The sequence below is a fragment of the Mustelus asterias genome, chromosome 5, assembly GCF_964213995.1.
Source record: "Mustelus asterias chromosome 5, sMusAst1.hap1.1, whole genome shotgun sequence".
Lineage (NCBI taxonomy): Eukaryota > Metazoa > Chordata > Chondrichthyes > Carcharhiniformes > Triakidae > Mustelus > Mustelus asterias.
This window is the reverse complement of record NC_135805.1, coordinates 41,102,867-41,123,477: the sequence shown is the minus strand read 5'-3', so window position 1 is coordinate 41,123,477 and position 20,611 is coordinate 41,102,867. Positions and strand designations below refer to the sequence as shown.

The 20,611-nt window shown below is 41.1% G+C and overlaps 1 protein-coding gene across 1 annotated transcript in view; it reads left to right on the top strand.

Annotated features, from left to right (window-relative positions):
- cep162 (centrosomal protein 162) overlaps positions 1 to 20,611 on the top strand; it is a 135,263-nt gene that overhangs the window by 40,252 nt on the left and 74,400 nt on the right. The window contains exons 10-15 of the mRNA XM_078212451.1: positions 230 to 305; positions 1,373 to 1,664; positions 7,571 to 7,793; positions 9,983 to 10,152; positions 12,401 to 12,652; positions 18,317 to 18,448. Of these exons, the coding sequence (XP_078068577.1) occupies positions 230 to 305; positions 1,373 to 1,664; positions 7,571 to 7,793; positions 9,983 to 10,152; positions 12,401 to 12,652; positions 18,317 to 18,448 (1,145 nt within the window). The remainder of the gene's footprint in view (positions 1 to 229; positions 306 to 1,372; positions 1,665 to 7,570; positions 7,794 to 9,982; positions 10,153 to 12,400; positions 12,653 to 18,316; positions 18,449 to 20,611) is intronic.

Genomic DNA, 20,611 nt, shown 5'->3' with positions numbered 1-20,611 from the left:
AAATAATTACTTGGCTCTGAGTTTTGTAATGCTCTGAGCAGGTTAAATATGCTCTATAATTTCAAGTTTTTTCTTTAAAATATATTAATATCTAAATGGGTTTGAAATTCGAAGAGGAGGAGCAGATGAAACACGCGGCTGTCTAAGCAAGTGCTATATCTGCAGTTAAACATTGTGGTTTTCTCTTATTTCTTAATGATTGCCAATTAATCTGCACGATATTTTTCAGATTTACTCACTGTGGAAGAACTAATGAAACCTATTAAAGGGGAAGCTCTTGGTCCAAGAGGATATGACTTAGTAAGGTAGTGTAAGTTTTCTTTTTAAATTCAGCCTGACAGTGTTAAATGCAAAAAAGGTGATGATTGGAATTCTCTGGTGGCGGGATATTTTGGTCCCGCCAGCGGCGCACAGTTGGTGGCGTGGGATGCAGTCAATGGGAAACCCTGCCCCCGGCAAACAGTGCACTGCCTCCTGCCATGAGAAACACACACACACACTGCGCACTATAGGGAGGTCAGAAAATCTCTCTCCCCCCCCCCCCCCCCCCGCCCCCCTCCCCCCCACCAAACCGGATGGCATCTTGCTGTTTTGAAATGTGGCACAGTGATTAGCATTGCCACCTCGCACCTCCAGGGACCCGGGTTTGATTCTAGCCTTGGGTCACTGTCTGTGTGGAGTTTGCACGTCCTTCCCATGTCTGCGTGGGTTTCCTCCCGGTGCTCCAGTTTCCTCCCACAGTCCAAAGTTCTGAAAGATCTGGATGCTTGCTGTTAATAAGCAACTTCTCCATTGACTTGAATGATCCAACTTGAGTTAACCATGTAGGATCGTGTAGTGAGAATAAACCATTATGTTTTATTTAATTAGTCCCAAAGGTCCATCCAGAAACCCTATTTATCATAACCCTCAGTTGCTTTCTCGGTCAAATGTTTGCTGTTTCCTTTTGATATTAGGAGACTATCTTCTGACAACTTTTTCCATTCTCCATTCTTTTGTTAAATCTACAGCATTCATTTTCACACTTATGGCCTTGAGTATGATGCTTCAATAGTGATACCATTAGCACTGGGACAGGTTTATCCATCTCTTTGTAGCACTGCATGTGCTGCAGCCATACAGTGCTGGAAAAGTTTCCCACTTGAAATGATAACATCCCTTTTTCCAAATGTTAATGGACCTAATATGTATTTGCAGCATTTCCAATTTTTAAATCATAAATAGACTTGATGGGATCAAAATATCTCCATGACAAGAGGCTATGTAGTCGATAATGCTATTGTTTTTTTGATGTAAGCGATCAGCAACTTAAATTTCATTAGGCATTTGTTTTCAAATTACACAAATTAAATATTGGTATTTTCTTCTGCAGTGTAAATGCACAGCAGGACATTGAAGCAGCAGAAATATTCAGAAAACTGATGGCTAAGGACTCCAACAATGATGTTCCTTCTGAGTCACAGTGTGACTCCAATCATTTATCTGGAAGACAAAACACATACAGAGAATTACCTGAAAGATCATTCAAGGAAAACCAGAACCGCATGAGTAGAATTTGTGATGATCATGTGGAAACCTTAATTAATGAAGTTAAATATGATTTTGCAACTAAACACAGTCTCACAGCTTCTGCTTCACAAACAGTTCCTTGCCAGGATGCTCAGGTACATGTGATTAATTTATGTGTTATACGGGCATTTAGTTTGGACCAATTTTAGTAATTGGATTTTTCTAGGTACTCAGTAACATAATGTGCTTTGAGGTGATTTGCATTAATCTGTTTTCTTTTTATTAGTATTACGTGTCCCTTTGGAGAAGTTCATCCAAGGACAGTGCTGCAGAATAAGACATATTTTCAATTTGCTGTCTTATACTCTATTCTCATGCCAAGTTCTTTAGAGGCAGATAATAGAGTGTGAAACAATTCAGTATAATTTACTTTCATGCCAGTATCAGAGATACTTGCCACACAATGCACTATGATATTTACCAGCTTGTATTACCGTAAGTTGTAATTTGTAACCGTTTGTGTATTTTTCAGACATCTAATGAATCAATGCAACAATAAGAAATTAACCATTAGACTACGGAAGAAATTTCTGTATTGTAATTATGCACAGAATATTTTTGAATGTTGAAGTTTGTGAAACCTCTGAGACAATGGATGGAGTTTTCCATCAATGGACTTTTGGCTGGGCACCCAATCTCGCACAGTGGGTCCAGAAAGTCCTGGCCAGTATCTATCTGTTTTGATTGCAGACGTGCTTCATCTCCTGTCGTTGAGATGAAAAAGGCAAATGTTCTGCAGCAACCTGTTCAATGCAGGCAGCTGCGCCACATAAAATACTGCCTCAAAAGTGATAAGTATCATAGAATCATAGAATAGAATCATTGAATCCCTACAGTGCAGAAGGAGGCCATTTGGCCCATCAAGCCTGCACCAACAACATTCCCAGCCAGGCCCTATCTCCGTAACACCACATATTTACCCTGCTGGACCCCTGACACTAAGGTCAATTTAGCATTGAACCCGGATCCCTGGCGCTGTGAAGCAGCAGTGATCGACTGCAGCCCATATCGTGTTTGAAATGTCAGGTTTAGTGAGTAATAAAGTTCATTTATTAGTCACAAGTAGGCTTACATTCACACTGCAATTAAGTTACTGTGAAAATCCCCTAGTCAGCACACTCCAGCACCTGTTCGGATACACGGAGGGAAAATTGAGCATGGCCAATACACCCAACCAACACATCTTTGGACTGTGGGAGGAAACCGGAGCACCCGGAGGAAACCCACGCAGACACAGGGAGAACATGCAAACTCCACACAGACAGTGACCCAAGCCAGGAATCGAACCCGGCTCCCTGCTGCTGTGAGGCAGCAGTGCTAACCACTGTGCCACAATTATTTAAAAGGAATATTCTAACAATAGGTGGGCGTACATGTGAAACTCTTTCTCACAAAAATCTGCAGATACTTGAACAATTGGTTCTTTCAAGATTGAGAGGATTCTTTGCTAGGCAAGGATATCAGGGACATTATCGACCAAAGGGTGGAAATGGAAGTACGATGCAGCTGAATGTTATCTAATTATGATGAAGCACGCCCAAAGAGCTGAAAGCCTGCTCTTCTAACTATTCAGCAAGCACATCAACAAGAGTTGTCAGTGAGTGTACAGATCTTACTTTTAATAGCATTTTACAAATTAGTGAATTGCTAATGAATTGCTCACTTACTCTAGTGATAATACCATGCGGCCATTGCCTCCCCTAAGCATGACTGGCATGTCACTGGCCTCGTAATCCAGAGACCCAGAGTAATGCTCTGGAGACCCTGGTTCAAATCCCACCATGGCAGATGGTGAAATTTGAATTCAATAAAAATCTGGAATTAAAAGTGACAATGAAACCACTGTTGATTGTCAGAAAAACCCATCTGATTCAATAATGACCTTTAGGGAAGGAAATCTGTTGTCCTTACCTGGTCTGGCCTACATGTGACTCCAGAGCCACAGCAATGTGGTTGACTCTTAATGTCTTCAGGATGGGCAATATGTGTTGGCCCAACCAGCGACACCCACATCCCATGAATGTAGGGCTGTGAGCTCTCTGCCCCCTTTACTAAATCTTTCCATTCACTGTAACATATGTATTTTCAAGTGTTTTGGGATATTTTTCCAAAGTAAAGTTGTTGTGTGCATGCAAATTATTGTTGTGCATTGCTTCGCTCCCCGTTAGCTGTAAAATGCCTAAGAAAAATTAATTGGTTCCAATGGGCCTGGGCTCACAGCAACAAACGACTCAAAGTTCAGTGCTAATTGGCAGCAAGTTCCAAGTTTCACTCAGAAACCATAAGAATGATTACTATGAAGTAAAGCACCAGAGTAGTAAAGTCAATGTTGTTGATTTTGATGTCAGCTTTAAGTACAAGAGTAAAAACTACTACCTTTTCTCATATTAAAAGCAGAAAATGTTCCCTCATGTTATCTCCCCAGCCCGTCCCAAGTAACCATTTGAACAGTGCAGCTTTTCATTTTTATTGAGCAATTGGACTGGATCTTATGTTCCTGACACGTATAGAAAGGTCGGAGATGGGGGTTCGGTGCTGGGGATGGAGTGGTAGGGTCCAGTAACTTGTCAAAAGCCAGAAGTAAGTGCAACATGTCTGCCAGTGGCTTCTAATCTACCCACGCAGTACAATATTATTTCCAGCTTTTCCAACCAGTTAGTATGAATGGAGATGAAGATACTGATTTGAACTGCAATATTTAAAATGCCATTTCAAACATGCAATTTAATGAGTTTAGGAGAAAACAAAGACGTTTGATGGCTGTGCCTCGGTTTAGCAATGCTGGGGCTGAGAAGAGCCTACAGGAAATACTCTTCCCACTGATGGAAGAAGAAGCATGCCAGTGAATAAAAGAGAGTGCAGTGGAAGGTTCCCATGTGGTCAGCAGCAGAATTGTGCTGTCACGCTTAATTTAATGCTGAAAGCATTTTGATAATCTCAGCAGGGCAGGAAGGAAGAGGGACAGTGGCGCATTCACCAAGATCTTAATGTGCCTATCATCCTAATCTGCTCACTCTATCTTCTCAAGCCTACTCTAACATGTCGCTATAAATGCTGGCCCAGCCAGAAAAGCCTATTTCCCTTGAATGAATAAAAAGATCTTACCCCTCTCAACAATTTAGCTTACAGATATGCCAAGTCCTCTCTCTCTTTCTCTCTCTCTCTCTCTAAACTTCCTCACATCCCCATCTGTTCATCCATTACTGACACTCGCCCTCCTCTTTATGAAATGTCACTTACGCTTCAGTCGTAGTCACCCTCAACAAATGGTCCCCATTCAAATGTTCAGTACATGCCATTGCTTTCACTCGTGTCCCTCTTCCTCCCCTCCATCAGGAGAGAGCACAGAATATGAGAGACAAAGAAGCAAAAGTGAGACACCAGTCATCTTTCTGCTGACAGCCACAGAGGAGGTGGTGCTGGACATTAGTGGAGTGGAGAATCAGCATGTTTGGCTTTTCCTTTATTCATTCCTGGGACATGGGCTTCACTGGGTAGGCCAGCATTTACTGCCCATCCCTAATTACCCTTGAACTGCTGGCTGCATGGTGCATGTTTGCAGAGAGATTGGAGGGTTTTTATCTCAAGCATGAGTAGTATAATGTCACAGGTCTTGTAATTATGTCAATATCTATGGAAAGTGTGGCCACCCTCATAGATTATCAAACTCAGCAACCAAATGTGTGCATAAAGGCACACTATAAATGCTACCTTAAATAGAACGGATGATACTCTGATTTTGACTGTTCTTCACCCCACTGATCTGCAGCAAAACCTCCTCCAACTCATTGCTACCAGGGAGGTGTGGGTAAGTCATGAGAAGTATGCTACTGAAAATGATCATGGATCACCCTTTGGCCCCATCTCAGGAGTAACCATCTTGTGTCTCAGTGACCAAAATCAGTCCTTCACAGGTGTAGATGGAATAGTCTTTGGCAGAACCCTCACCGGGTCCAAAACCCAGAGGATGTTGGCCAAGAGCATCTGCGCAGTCAGAGCAGTGAGCAGCCTGCCTCTTCCTCTGCTGAAGCTCAAGTAGAAATGTTAGTAAGTAGAAGATTAAAGATTTCTAGTTGCACAACGGTATACACATGAGCCTGCTGCAAAATATTAGATTGGTCATTTTCATTTTTGAGTCTCATCAATATTATTTCTCCCGCCACTCTTGTTTTACCCATTATCGGTTGTTTCCTGGCAAATGTGCTTTTTTCTTGTGATGAATGGCAGGACACAGATTGATGGAATACAAGGGTGCTTTGTTGTTTGTCGGACTGCTTTGTATTAGGGGAATAAAGTGAAAGGTGAGAAGTGCTTTTTGCATGTGGCTGTCAGAACGGTGGAAGCTAAGTTAACCCCACAGCAATCACTCTGGATGCTGCTGCTGTGCCGCCTCCTCCATCATCATCCACCATTATGCCATGTTCCTCCTGCAGGTTCAAACCTTATTGTTGGGCATTGTTCTGCAGCACACAGTGACCATTCTGAAGACTGGATACCGAAGGGCACCTCCAGGTCTGTCCAGGCACCTGAAATGCATCTTAAGCATGCTGATAACTTGATCAATCACACATCTGGGTTGTCATATTTCTTTCATTGTATCTCTCATGGGCCTCAGTGGTTGGGTTCCTCACCTATGTTATTAGCCATAATGGACATTCATGATGGACATCCCTTATCTCTGAGAAGCCAGCCTGCTTCGAAGTGTGTAGAAATCAGGCCAGCATTTTATTTCCTACTCTAGATCTTACATGCACCTACTTAAAGATGTGTGGTTGCGTACCAACTGCACATTGAATGGAAGTCTTTGAGGTTGACGTATATTCCTGGGTGATCTAGGGCTGCCTTAATTGCCATACGTATGCAGTCAGTGACATCCTAGAGCTATGAAAAAGTCAGATGGAGCCACAAAGCTGACTGGCACCAAAGTTGACATAATTCCCCACCCTGGCAAAAATAAAAAACCCATGACACGTTGTATGCATTTGTGTGCTGCCAAATGCAAGATCTTGCAAATGTATCGGGTTGAGCCCTGGAAGGATTCAAAGCCAAAAAGGTTGAGGACAGTGGTGACTTTGAGAACCGCCTGGTCCATTTGGTAGCAGGATGTGTTTTAGCAGATTGCAGGTGTCCGCCACCAGCTGCTGCAAAACCCGAAGCCTCCTGAGATACTGCTGTGTGGCAGATATGTTCGTCTGAGTGCTGCACCCAATGCTGATCCCCTCTCTCCTGTGGAATGGCAGGTCTATGCAGAGCAGACTATTGCTACTCCTGGTGTTGCTCCTGCTGCTCACCTGATGTCTGAAGTAACACAGCAGAAGTGACACCCATGCTGACTTAATAGATCAAAGCCCCAAAGTGGAAATCAGGCGTCCAAACCTCCAAAGCTGTCAAAATAATGTCCAAAGCAGCTGAAGTGATTTCTAGTACAACTGCTAGCTCAAGAACTCAGCTGTGAAGTTTTAATACTTAAGTGATATATTTCTCCATTATATTTTCAGCCCCCTCAATTGCCATTGTTTTTGCCTTGCTTTGACTAGCCCGTTCCAGGAAATTTATAAATCCAGAGCAAAATTCAACTTCCTCTTAATATCACTGAAATCTAGGAGATTAATATATTGAAATTGACAACCTCTCTCTCCTGGGGGAGTTGTTCGGATGCTGCCTGACACCTTTCAGTTAAAGTTGAAATTTAACATGTTGGAGCTGGCTTCCTGACGCAGTCAATTTCCCCAGGTTTAACTTCCTAAACACATTTCCGTACCCATGTACTCCTGCACATTAAAATTGAGCCTTTTTTATTATTATATGAAAAGAACAGTAAGATCTCCTTACCTCACTCAGAGGGCCAAATGGCCTCCTGCTGCTCCTGTCTTCTATGTTTCTATGTGTCAGTTAACTGGATGAATATGTTCTAATGATGATTTATTTCCTCTTGTGGGCATTTATGCATTTTCTCCATCCTTGAGATAATATCATCCTACATTTTGTTACCAATGTACAGATTTCAGCTAAGACCAAAAGCCCCAAGCTGAAAAACAAAAAGCCCTTCGGTGGAAGCTGTGCACCTGTCCAGAGTTCAGGGTATGGCAAAATCAGTCCATCAAAGAAAGAATCCCTTGGTGCTGGTGAAAGACAAACTCGTTTGAGTCGACCAAAACAAACTACGCCAATTAAGGGTGTTAAAGCCAGCTCCTCATCTGAGCATACAAAAGGCAAATCGAAAGGTACAGTTTCTTTTTCCTGTTTGAACGATAAGCATCACTAAGAAGCTCTGCATTTATTATCTATCCCTAGTTGCTCTTGAGAAGAAATCTGAAACACTGCACTCTGTAAATAAAGTTGCTACTGGGGAAGTTTGACTCAGTATTGCTGAAGGATCATTGACCAAGTTTTATTTTAAAATATTTAACCAAGTCAAAGTCTTTTGAGTACTAGGATTTTTAAATCAGGAATTGTCAGCATTACGCCCCTTCCTAAATAAACCAACCAAACTGGTCAGCTATTCTTCTTGTGGAAGCCCGGGTAAGTGTTTACTGTCGAGAGCAAATGACTGTCTTTAATATGGTTATTTTGAACTCTATAACCGCACATTATTGTGCAACACTAACTTTGCCTTTGCTGCAGTGTCCGTCGTAAGTAGTCTTAGAATGTGCAGCACAAGATATTTTTTAAACATAGCACTATTTGAATTAGTAAAAAAAAAATATTGCAGATGCTTGAAATCTGAAAAAAAGCTGGAAAATCTGTAAGAGCAAAAATCTGCAGATGCTGGAGGTCTGAAATAAACACAAAAGTATTGGAAAAACTCAGCAGGGACTGGAAACATCTGTGGAGACAGGAAGTGACTTCTTTGAAATCTTGTTCCACAGAAAAGTCATATTGGACTCAAAACTGAGGATGAAATTTTCCCGTCCCTCCCACCACAGGAATCCTAGCCATGTAAAGATCCGTTGACCACGGGCGAAATGTTCCGGCCTTGGGGCGAGCGAGGCCAGAAAATCCCACTCTTTGACTCTGTTTCTCTCTCTGATGCTGGCAGACCATTTGATTTCGTGTTATTCATTTTTTAATTTAAATCTAATTAAAGTAATCTCTTTGTAGTAATTTGTCTAACATTACAGACTTCTTTGCCAGACAATTTTTTCTTTCCTCCTTTAGCAGCATTAACTTAAAGTTTGAGACATGCTCTGTTCTGCTGAAGTAAAAACATAAACGGCTGGAAAAATCCAACAGGTCTGTGGAGATAGAAACAATTAACTTTTCAAGTCCCATGTGACTCTTCTGCAGAACTGAAAAGAGGTAGAGTTTATGCTTTTGCAAATGAGGTGTGGTGGTTCAGGTGGATCAAAACAGATAGGCAGGGATAGGTTCGAGGATGAGAGAGATTAAAGGTAAGATTTTCCAGCTGCGTTCACCCAAAAACTGGAAAATCCCACTCTAGGTCAACGGACCTTTGCGTGGTGTGCCCCCTGCCCGCTACAATTCCCGTGGCGGACGGGATAGGAAAGTTCCCCCATAATGGGGGTGGCATGGTGGCACAGTAGCCTCACAACGTCAGGGACCCGGATTCGATTTCTGACTTGGATCACTGTCTGTGTGGCGGGTGCACATTCTTCCCGTGTCTGCGTGGGGTTCCTCCAGGTGCTCCTTTTCCTCCCACAGTCCAAAGATGTGCAGGTTAGGTTGATTGGCCATGCTAAATTGACCCGAGTTTCGGGGGGATTAGCAGGGTAAACGTGGGGTTACGGGGATAGGGTGGAATTGTTGTCGGTACAGGCTCAATGAGCCAAATAGCCCCCTTCTGTACTGTAGGGATTCTATGAAATGTCAAAGATATTTTTTCACTGGAAAGATGGAGGCTGAGGGGAGACCTGATAGAGGGCTACACCATTATGAGAAGCATTGACAGGGTGGATAGTCAGAGGCTTTTTCCAAGGGTGGCAGCATCCATTACAAGTGGCACAGGTTCAAGGTGAGAGGGGGAAAGTTTAAGGAAGATGTGCGGGGCAAGTTTTTCACACAGAGAGTGGTGGGTGCCTGGAACGCGTTGCCGGAGGAGGTGATGGAAGCAGGCACATTAGCAACATTTAAGAGGCATCTGGATGGGTACATGAATAGGGAGGGAATAGGGGGATACGGACCAAGTAGGGGTAGATGGTATTTTTTTTTTTTTAAGTTTAATTAGGGCATCATGATCGACACAGGCTTGGAGGGCCGAGGGCCTGTTCCTGTGCTATACTTTTCTTTGTTCTTTGTTCTATGTTGTGGATGAAAAGGCAAAGGCAACAGTCATGGTTGTAATGAAGAGGCAGAATACGTGTTAATGGCAGAATAAAGGACAGCTCTATGCTAAAATGTATAATTTGATCATAGTGTGTCTTTTGAACTTTACCTTTCACCCTTGGTCAAACAGGGCAATTACTGGCAACCCAGACAATCAGATCAACAAAGCAGAAACCTACTGAAAATAGCCGTGGAAGTCAGTTACTTACCTCAGTTCAGTCATTTACTTCACACCTTCAGCACCAAGTCAACAGTAAGCCAGACCACGCAATGTTATTTGGTGGCCGCATGCAGGATGAGGTAAAATTTAAAGCAATTGTATATCTGCTTGTACTTTGACAACAAACAGGTGGCGCCAAATAGTATTTATGGGTTAAAGAAAAAAGTTCTAATCGCTGTGAAAAGGGAAAATCATATAGAAGAAAGCAAGAAATGTAGGGGTAGGGAAACTGAATGCATGGCCAAAGAGAAAATAAAGAAGAGGCTTTTGTGATTAAGGAGGAAATTAGTGATATGGAGTGATTTGTTTTTAGAACATTTCACAAGCTGATACCATATTGAGCAAGTAATCAACTTTCAGTAATGGAATAGAGAGCAAAGGAAACGTAGGAATTGGGAACTGTAGATAAGAGTCTTCAGAAATCCTACCAATGAAGAGAGGCTAGAGAAAGGCTCAAAGTTAGTACAAAGGCAAATTACTGTGGATGCTGAAAATCTGAAATAAAAACAGAAAATGTTGGAAATATTCAGCAGGTCAGCTGGACCTGTAGAGTGAGAAACAGATTCCGGTTTGCGACCTTTCACCAGATATAGTATATGCATGAGTTGAACTTGATCTTAATACCTGTTTGTTAAGTTAAAGGGGACCTGGCGATGATGGGTATGTCTGAGCGGACATAGAACCCAGAATCAAGGATTAATTAACTGAAAGATGAATGTGGAAAGGCGTGTAAAATGTAGGTGTTTTAAGAATGGGGGAGGAGTAGAAATATGTGTAGTTGGTGTTCTAGTGATAAAATGTAAACTTGTGACAGAGCAGTTGGGGACTAGGAAGCTGAGTTTAAATGCAGCACCACTGGATTCAGGGTCAGAAACATTTGGGTATTAGCAAAAGATGAAAAGGATGATTAGGCTTCACCAACTTTAAGTGAAGATAATTTTGAATCATTTGTAATTAAATAATTGAAACAGACTAAGAAGCTTAGCAGCTTTGGATGTTGTCAAGAAATATCAATTTTCAGGCTTGTGGGGGTCTGTGCGTATGTTTGTGTGTTTGACTAAGTTGATTTGACTCAAGACAGACTGTAAAGTTTAAATCATCAAAGGGTTTGGTGTAAAAGCAGGCAGGAGATAAGCAGTGCTGAGATAGGCTAAGTAAATAACATGGGTGGAAATTTGCATGAGGAGATGAAGAAGGTTTGTCTGTGTTTACTTAGTAAATTTCTAAAGGGATGAAAGGAAGGTTTAAAATTGGCAAGGAACATCAATCAGTAAAGCAATGTTATTCAGTTTATTTTTCCTGAAAATAGCAGCCATTGAAAGAACATGAAAGATTTTTAAATTCTGGGAAAGGTCATTTCCAAAGAAAGGTTAAGATTAATGGGACAAAGATGAAAGAGAAAGAACATATTTAAGGAAATAATTGAAAACTGTTAGAAGGAGAACCATGTGACATCCTGAAGAATGTGCTGTGTGATTACAGAGCTGTGTAGTAAGTGACCTCTAGCCACCCCCAGAGAAGTGCTTGTTTGTTCCAGGATGAAAGCTTTTGTTACAAGCCTTGGATTTCCATCATCAGGTTGAGGTGGGGGGGGGGATGTGGGAGAGAGAAATGCCATGTGAGATACCTCCCCATGGCAACAATGGGTGCCTTGTGGTAATATTACTGGGATTTTTATAGATTAAAAATCTATAGGAACGGGTTGTCTGGAAAATTGTGTTTATTTGTGAGTCTAGCTAAGTAGAAAACCTTTGGGAATGCCGTAAGCCTAAATTTTATCTTGCAACTATAATCTTGTATGTTTAAGTTTTCTTTTCTCTTGTTAGTAAATGCTTTAATTTAATATTTAAAATCTCCAAAAGTACTTTGGATTTCTTACTCTTGACTTCATTGCAAGTAACTTTTTGTAATAAAATACAAATTGTAAACTGTTGAGATAGCTTGATCAAGTTTTCCTTTGGGATTTGGTTCACCTGGCAATTACCAACTTCCATATCATAACAAGGCTGGTGGAAAATAGAATAGAATCCAAGTTGCTAGGACTTAAATTTTGGAATCAGGGAAGTAGATTCAAATTTTCTCTCAACACATAGCTCGGAAAAATGCTGAATGTTTAAAAAAAGGAGAATGGAAATGATGATGAGGACTAATCAAGTTTACCCAATTATAGCAGCCTCATCAACACCCTAACAGATCAGCCAGTTCAGTCCATACTGGTGTCCAAACATTAATTTACACTATATTATATATTACCCAAGGAAAGATCTCCTCTGATGCCACGGGAGATTTTTCTGCATATTTTCTAAAGTATGATTTTTATTTTGATAGTTAGTTACAGGAGCTGATGATGAAATGTCAAAAGCATATGGACAGAATTCACCAGAACCCAGCAATATAACGAGAGAGCTTTCCCTGCTACAAAAACTGGAAGAAGCGCACGAGAAATGGAACGCAGAGCACAGCCTGGTCAAGGAGTTGAATGAAAAATTGGCATTGAAAGAAAAGGAACTTGTTGACAAAGATGAAGAGCTGAAGAAAGTTCCTCAATTAAACGAGGAGATTTATATACTTCAAACAAAGGTAAATGTGCTGCGTAGGGTGCTCAGAGGCTGCAATATGAGGAAAAGAAGCTGTGGGAAATGTACTTAAAAGCATGTCAGATTGTATAAAATTGTAGCTTTGCACATTGACAGGGATAATTATACTATTATTCTTGCAGGTTTAGATTCTGAATTACTTTACATGAAACACACTTCAGTAAGGAAACAGAACAATTAACATGAGCATAACTTTGATCATTGCTCATATGGAAAACATCAAAGACTTCACACCAATAGATTGTGTGGCAGTAATATTTGCAAAATATTTTGACAGTGTAAATGTGCACATGGGTGTCATAAAAAGCAGTAAAACCAGCCATTTAAAATTGTATTCTGGGTCTACTCTTCTCCTTTGTGCTTCTCTGAGTCATGTTACCTATACCATTTAATAGCTTATGCATCTTAAGAGTGGTCTCTTAGTTGTTTCCTTTCTCAGCTATGAAACTTGTGCTTCTCTAATCTGTTGTTATGGCTCATCTCTAAATCTAACTACACATGGAATCAGCTTTATTGTTGTTCTCAGCACACTGTCCAAAACACCTATGCCTTTTGTGCTACACTTAACAAAAAACACCACACAATTTTTTTCTCAGTTTATCTCTCCCAATTGAATCCTATTCCTTGTATGTTTTTGATGCATTTTATTCGATATAATACTTAGTCATGAATTGGGGTAGACAGAAAAGTGGAGCTGAGACCACAACCAGATCAGCCATGATCTTATTGAATGGCAGCACAGGTTCGAAGGGCTGAAATGCCTACTCGAGCTCCTAAGCCCTTGTTAAAATATTGCTGAAAAGGGCAAACGTCCCTGCCAATTCATGAGAGTCCCCTGGCTTGTGATTGACCAAAATGGAGAAGGTTCATCTGGGAAGGCACCAAACGCATCCACAGAGTGGATTGGGAACACGCAGAGGTGGATTGGGAACACAGGCAAAGTCGAGGTGTCAGAACAGAGTGTATGAACCTCTCATCAACTCATCTACCTGACCTTCCAAGCATTATCTGCTGGCATATGGCAGGATTTGAAGATCATGCCAACTCAGAACCCATCCTCGCTTAAGGAGAAGGGATCACTGCACCGTGGTAACCATGGCCTTAGTCTCTGGTTTCAGATCCTGGTCCTCAAATAGTTGGCTAAAGGCTGAGCTGGCGCCTTGAATGAGATGATGAATTTCGTCACGTGTCTAGCTTTGTCAAAAGAAAACTCCAAAAATGTGAAAATGGTCCACATTTCCAGGATCTCACCATTGGTCTTAATCGATTGGGGAATGTGTTGTGCTGCGGGAGCTGGTTGGAAAAGGACCTTAGTTTTCTGGGTGTTTTGTGAAATCCCATTTGCTTCGGAGAAGGAGTTGACAATGAACTGAAGCTTGTCTTCTGTGTGAGCACACACACAAGCATCATCTGCATACATGACTGAAGTTGGAGTGATTTTGGTTTTGGATTGAAGTTGGCCTAGGTCGAACAGTTTCCCTCTGTTCTGTAAATTACCTCCATGCCTACAGATAATTTACTGAAGGTGACGTGCAATAATGCAGAGTGGAAGATGAAGTGTTAATGTGTTGACACTGCTTTGTTTAACACTAGTCTTCGCTGAGATAAGGTCCTCTTTATGTCGTCAGCCAATTAAGTACTTTTGAATTGGACTTGTTACAATATATTACAATTGTTATAATGTGTTAATATATTTATTTTTTAGACAAAAAATCGAAAGCTTGTGTCTTTTTCCAATGTGTTTGTGGTGGATGAGGCTCCTAATTCCAAAAATCAGCCCTTCTGAATTTAAAAATTAAGCAAAAAACTTCTGCCACATTCATTGATTCTGTTGCATCACTTCCATAGCTAATTCTTAGTTTATGTTGGATTGATTTGAAAATGTTGGCAGCTCAACATATGTTACCATTCATGTCTGTTCTGGTGAGTCTGTGGCAGGTCTATTGTTAATTCATTCTCTACAAATCTGCGTGGTGGCACAATGGTTAACACTGCTGCCTCAGAACCCAGGTTCAATTCCAGCCTTGAGTGACTGCCTGTGTGGAGTTTGCACATTCTCCCTGTGTCTGCGTGGGTTTCCTCCGGGTGCTCTGGTTTCCTCTCTCAGTCCAAAGATGTGCGGGTTAGGTTGATTTGTCATGCTAAATTGCCCCTTAGTGTCAGGGGATTGGGAGGGTAAATATGTGGGATTGCGAGGATGGGACCTGGTTGGGATTGTGGTCGGTGCACGCTTGATGGGCCGAATGACCTCCTTCTGCGCTGTATATTCTCTGATTCTATGTTAATAAAATCCCATTATTTAACTTGTTGCTTCTCCTGAAATAACAATTTGCTTTCCTTAATTTCCATGTTATCATGATATCAAGAACTATTCCCTCTGCTTTTCTATTCTTTATGAACATCCATTAGCATTTAGAATATTTTCTCATCCTGTAAGGCGAATTCATGTTTCAGCCATTTATATTTTCTGCTGCTAAATATTCCTTTGAATTGATCTTATTCAGTATAGTTACCTACTAACAGTCTGTATTTTCTTGTATAGAGTGGCTACTACTTGTTTTCTTTCTTTTAATTTTCTTCTCTCCACTTCATCCTTTTCTGCCTGTCAGCTTGGCTCAGTTGATGGCACTCTCACTTCACATTCAGAGCATTGAGTTCAGGTTCCAATACATTGACCGAAATGCATAAATTGGGTTGATGCTCCAATGCCAAGGGAGTGTTGCATTGCCACTTTCTCGAGGGCATTTAGGGATGGACAATAAATTCTGGCCTCGACATCAATGCCCACATCCCTTAATTTAAAAAAAGGTACTGTCCTTTCAGGCGAGATGTTGAACCAAAGCCCCACGCTGCATGTTCCACATTGGAACAACAGCATGACAATTTTCAATGATGAGCAAAAATGTGTGGGAAATATCCTTCCTCAACCAACATCAGCAGAAACCAACTGATTATTTAACTTATTGCTAGTGTGGTTTAGCTGTTGATCTGGAAGTTATAAAAAATTCACCATACTTTCCTCTCTACATTCACACCCTTTTAGGGAAGGAAATCAATTATGGAAAAGATAGTTGAGACTGTAGCAAATGATTATCATTTAACCAGAATATTTGATGGACCTCCGGCATTAAAAGCACTGGAGAACTTAAAGCTGTCTGAATGGTGCGTTGTTTTAGCTATTCTCCTGTTAGTACAGTTCAGGCACATTCTCATTTTGTGGCACAATATTAATACGGACTTTGGAAACATACAACTGACCAGTCAGCATGTGTAGAGAGAATAGACAGGATGATGGTTCAGGGTTTACCTTTCAGAATTGGAAAATGTAAAGGTTTATGGAAAAGAAATCAGCACTAATGGAAGAGGAATAGGGAAAAAATAATGATAGTCTGAAACAGGTGGAATGACCAGCTTGAAAGAAAAGTAAGATATTATTACGTGACTGGGATGACTTATAAGGCATTGAAATATTAGAAAGAAAGAATGCGTGCATATTTAAGGCAGTGTGAAGTGGGTAAAATGGAAAATATAGAAAATCTGTGGATCAGATCTCATTAGACAGTAGCAACTACCACTCCAGAAAAGTACAGATCAGCACTAATTTTGTGATAGATTTCCAGCAATTTAACATTTTAATTATACTAATTGAAGGGAATTAATCCAATAATTAAATTCTCTTCTACTACGAATAATATGGTGTTCAAAAATTGTCTTGGGCTAGATCACAGCCAAAAACAAATGTTACAGCTTTGTTCCTATTTTGACATCAATCATATTTATTTTTGCAGTTCATTGAAGTTGGCACTGTATGAAATATATGTCTCATGAATAACCCGATTCCTTCTATATATGAATATGCAATTGCCCAACTATGCAGAAAGAAATCACCTTGCCAACTGCAAATACAGTCGTATAATTGCTGTCTTCTAATTTAGAATCTGATATTTAAAATATATGTCAGCTTGGTTGTTTCGGGATGCATAGAAACATCTAATTTTGTTTTTACAACATGTAGCCCTTCTTACCAAATGTTCTTCTGAGAACTTATGCATACATTGCACACCATTTCAGATTTGGTGAGTTCTGTGAGATTGCAGAGATGCCAGGAGAGCCCTATTTTATCATGACATGGCTTTAAAATAGATATGTTGATGATAATTAAAATTAAACTTGTAATTAATTTGTATTCAAAATCAATGACAATTGCTTTTCTTCATAATTAAATGAATGAAGAAGATAAACATTTTTATATCACTTATTCATGGTTTAAATGCATCATGGGTAGCCATAGTTGCAGTTATATTGGTTGTGATAATCATTTAACAAATTTTCAAAATCTACTAACAAATTGTAAACTGCTGAAATGCTGCACTGGATAAAAGTGACCACATCCACTGAATTATTCTGTTGAATATAGGCAAAGAGGTTTACTGTTTAAAAATGCAATTTAAAGATTTCTTTTACGACAAACCTTGTAGATGGAGGAAATGCACAAAATGCAAAAAGCTTAATATCACAATCAAAGTTACTTGCAATGTGACAACAGGCAAAATGTCTGTTTTTGGGGGGAAAAACAGGGTGTCAATGGACTTGCTACCTTCATGTCATAGATTCATACTAGCACAGAATGAGACCATTCAGGCTATCATGCCAATTCTCATTCTCTGAAAGAACTATCCAGTTAATCCCACCCCTCTGTTGCTTTTCCCATAACCGTGCAATGCTTCCCTTTTCAACCAAATATCAAATTCCCTTTTGAAAGTTGCTTCCACCACCATTTCAAGCAGTATGTTCCAGAACATCAGAACGTGATATGTTTTTAAACCAAAACCTAAGGATTTGTTTCACAATTATTTTAAGTTTGGGTCCAATTCTCTTGTCATTGGAAAGTTTCTCTTTATTTGCTCTTTAATAAAACTCATTAGACCTTTGAACTTCCCATTAACCTTTTTTGTTCCGAGAAAATCAACCCCAGCTTCTCGAGTTTGCCCATGTAATAGAAGTCTTGCACGTCTTCCTGTGCTTACCCCAGTCCAACGCTGGCATCTCCACATCATGTAATAGAAGCCCTTCATCCCCGGTATCGTTTTTGTAAATCCTGTCTAAAGGCCTTAACATCTTTCCGAAAGGTGTGATGCCCTGAATTAAACACGACACTACAGCTCAATCTGAACTAATAAATTACAAAGTTTTAGAAGAATTTGTATTCAATACCTTTGTTTATAAAGCCAAGGCCCTCACATTCTTTAACAACTTTATCAACTTGACCTGTAACAACTGTTTTATTGTAGGAAAATGAAGATTGCATTTTGCACAGTCCATAATCTCGCAAACTGTAACATGATAATTAATTTGATATGTTTTTGATGGTATTGGTTATGGAAGGAATATTGCTCAGGACACTTGGAGAAGCACTCGTTCCTCTTCGAGTGGTGTCATTGCATCTTTATTTTCCACTGGGCCAAACTTGGTTTAATGCTACAATTTCTTGTGACATTGGCATATTTTGTCAGCAGATGCTTCTCACTGGAACTTCATCTGATATATGAGGACTTACATACTTCAGCCGATTTCAGTTTCCAGATTTGTATTGCCTGGAGAGATTTGCTTTTTTCATTCTTTTTAATGGTGCAACTTTTTCTGAAAGCTGTGCAGCCTGGAGACCAGCAAGAAGAAATTGATATTTGAAGGAAGATTGGATCCCTTGACTGAAGAAAAGCTGAAGTTAATTGAAAAGGAGGTTCAGGAACAAGAAACTCTGATTCAAGGCTACCATCAGGTATTAGAACAAAGACGTTGCTTCTCTCTGCTATCTGAACGTTGTGCTGGTGTTTTATTTGGTTATTAAGTAGAAAAATTAAAGTAAAGTTTATTTATTCGTCACAAGTAAGGCTTACATTAACACTGCAATGAAATTACTGTAAAATTTCCCTAGTCGCCACACTCCGGTGCCTGTTCAGGTCAATGCACCTAACCAGCACGTCTTTCAGAATGTGGGAGGAAACCGGAGCACCCGGAGGAAACCCACGCAGACACAAGGAGAACGTGCAAACTCCACACAGGCAGTGACCCAAGCCTGGAATTGAACCCGGGTCCCTGGCGCTGTGAAGCAGCAGTGCTAACCACTGTGCTACAGTGCTGCCCCAGTAAATGAATGTGTCACAACTACACTCAGGCACGGATGGGATTCGAACCCGTGATTTTTGGTTTACGAGACCAATGCCTTGCCACTTGGCCACCTGGATCTGCCTTGTGCATGGAGTGACCCATTTATAGTTTTGCCTTCATGATTTATCCCTTGTTTTTATTTTGTTTAATTGTTAATTCTCAATTATCATTATTTAAAAATCATATTACACTAGACCTTATCCACAGTTTCAGTTTTCTTTCCAGTTGTATTTTATCAAAAGGTTTGTTCCAGTTACTGCTGAGTTTTGTTTTAAATCTGCAAGATTACTCACTCACCCACCCCATTCTGTTTCTGTAAATATAACTGCTGGGATTTTCCCGAAAAAATTCTCAGTTCCTAATGTGTGGGAAAAGGGGAGTAAATCCCTCTTTTTTTAGTGTAATTACCAGAGCGATTCTCCGACACTCTGAGCACTGCAGAGTGCCCTAGCGTGATTCCTTCTAAAAAGTAGGGGGCAGGGTCTATTCCCGTCCGAGAGACCAGCAGCATAGCGCTGAGTGGACCGCAGTGCATGCGCCAATCTGTCAGAACGGAGATTGGTGCATGCGCAGTGCCCCAACACCCCCACCCCATTGCCGGCCTCCAGATCGCTGACCAGCCTGGTTGCTGGCCAGCCCCTATGCCACACCTCCCCCTGGACAGCCCAGACTCCACCCCCCACCCAGATGGTCAGCCCCGATTACCCTCATTCCCTCCCTCTCCCAGTGATCCCTGTTGCAAAATGGCAGCAGGTTCCCTCCCACTCTTCCCTCCAACAGATCCTCCCCCCACTCATAGGTCCCGTCCTCTTGGCACTGCCTGATGAGCAGTGCCAAGGTGTCCCTTGGCTGGTGCCAGGCTGGCACTTCCAGGCCGGCACCGCCCAAGGGGCACCCCGCCTTTACCCCTGATCTCCTGGGGGTGTTCTCAATGGCTTCTCTTCCCTCCAGCGGGGTCAGGCCACCTACTCCCCGTTAGTGGGAAGACGTTGTAGACCCTGCTGGCTGGAACCACTCCTAGTGGTCCAGGGGCTGGGGGGACGCTACCGGGCCCGGAGAGTTCCATCCCGGGCCCACCAATCATATGGAAATTTCAATTTCAATGACATTTCCATATGATAATCGGCTCTGCGCCGATTTCCAGCGTGGAGCTGATTACGTCACAAAACTTAGACTGGGCAACTCGCAGAGGCTGTGACCCCCAGTGGGAATCCCGCGAAATGGCCGTCGCTGATGTCTCCCAGCCCACTGTGCTACTCGAGGCTGGGAGAACCACCCCCCAAATATTTCACATATCAGATAAATTAATTGTAATTTTATCCATTCATGTTTTCGGAATGCTGCAATGCAACTTGCCACAACTCATTCATGCTATTGCTCTCAGGTGTACAGCTTAGCCTTTTCTCTGTCTATTACAAAACTACTATGGTGCGTACTTTCTCCACTTTAAGGCTGCTAGTATCCTGTTGAGAAGGTTAAGGTGATTGGCTTCACACCAAACGTAGAGGTAGTGTGAATCACTTTTATATGTTGGAAAGCATTGAATAGTGAATGACCATTGAGACTTTTGTAAATATCTGATATTATTCTTTCTCGATCTAATTGATTTTGTTTAGAAAAATAATTATAGTGTGTGGGTTGGAAAAATCGTGGTTCCATTGATATAGCGTATAATCGAACAGTGAAAAAGTTTCACTTGATTATGACGGGCAACTATTCTGCTGCAACCTTAAAACCTTGGACCCATCTTTTGCTTCTATATTTGTCTCATTTT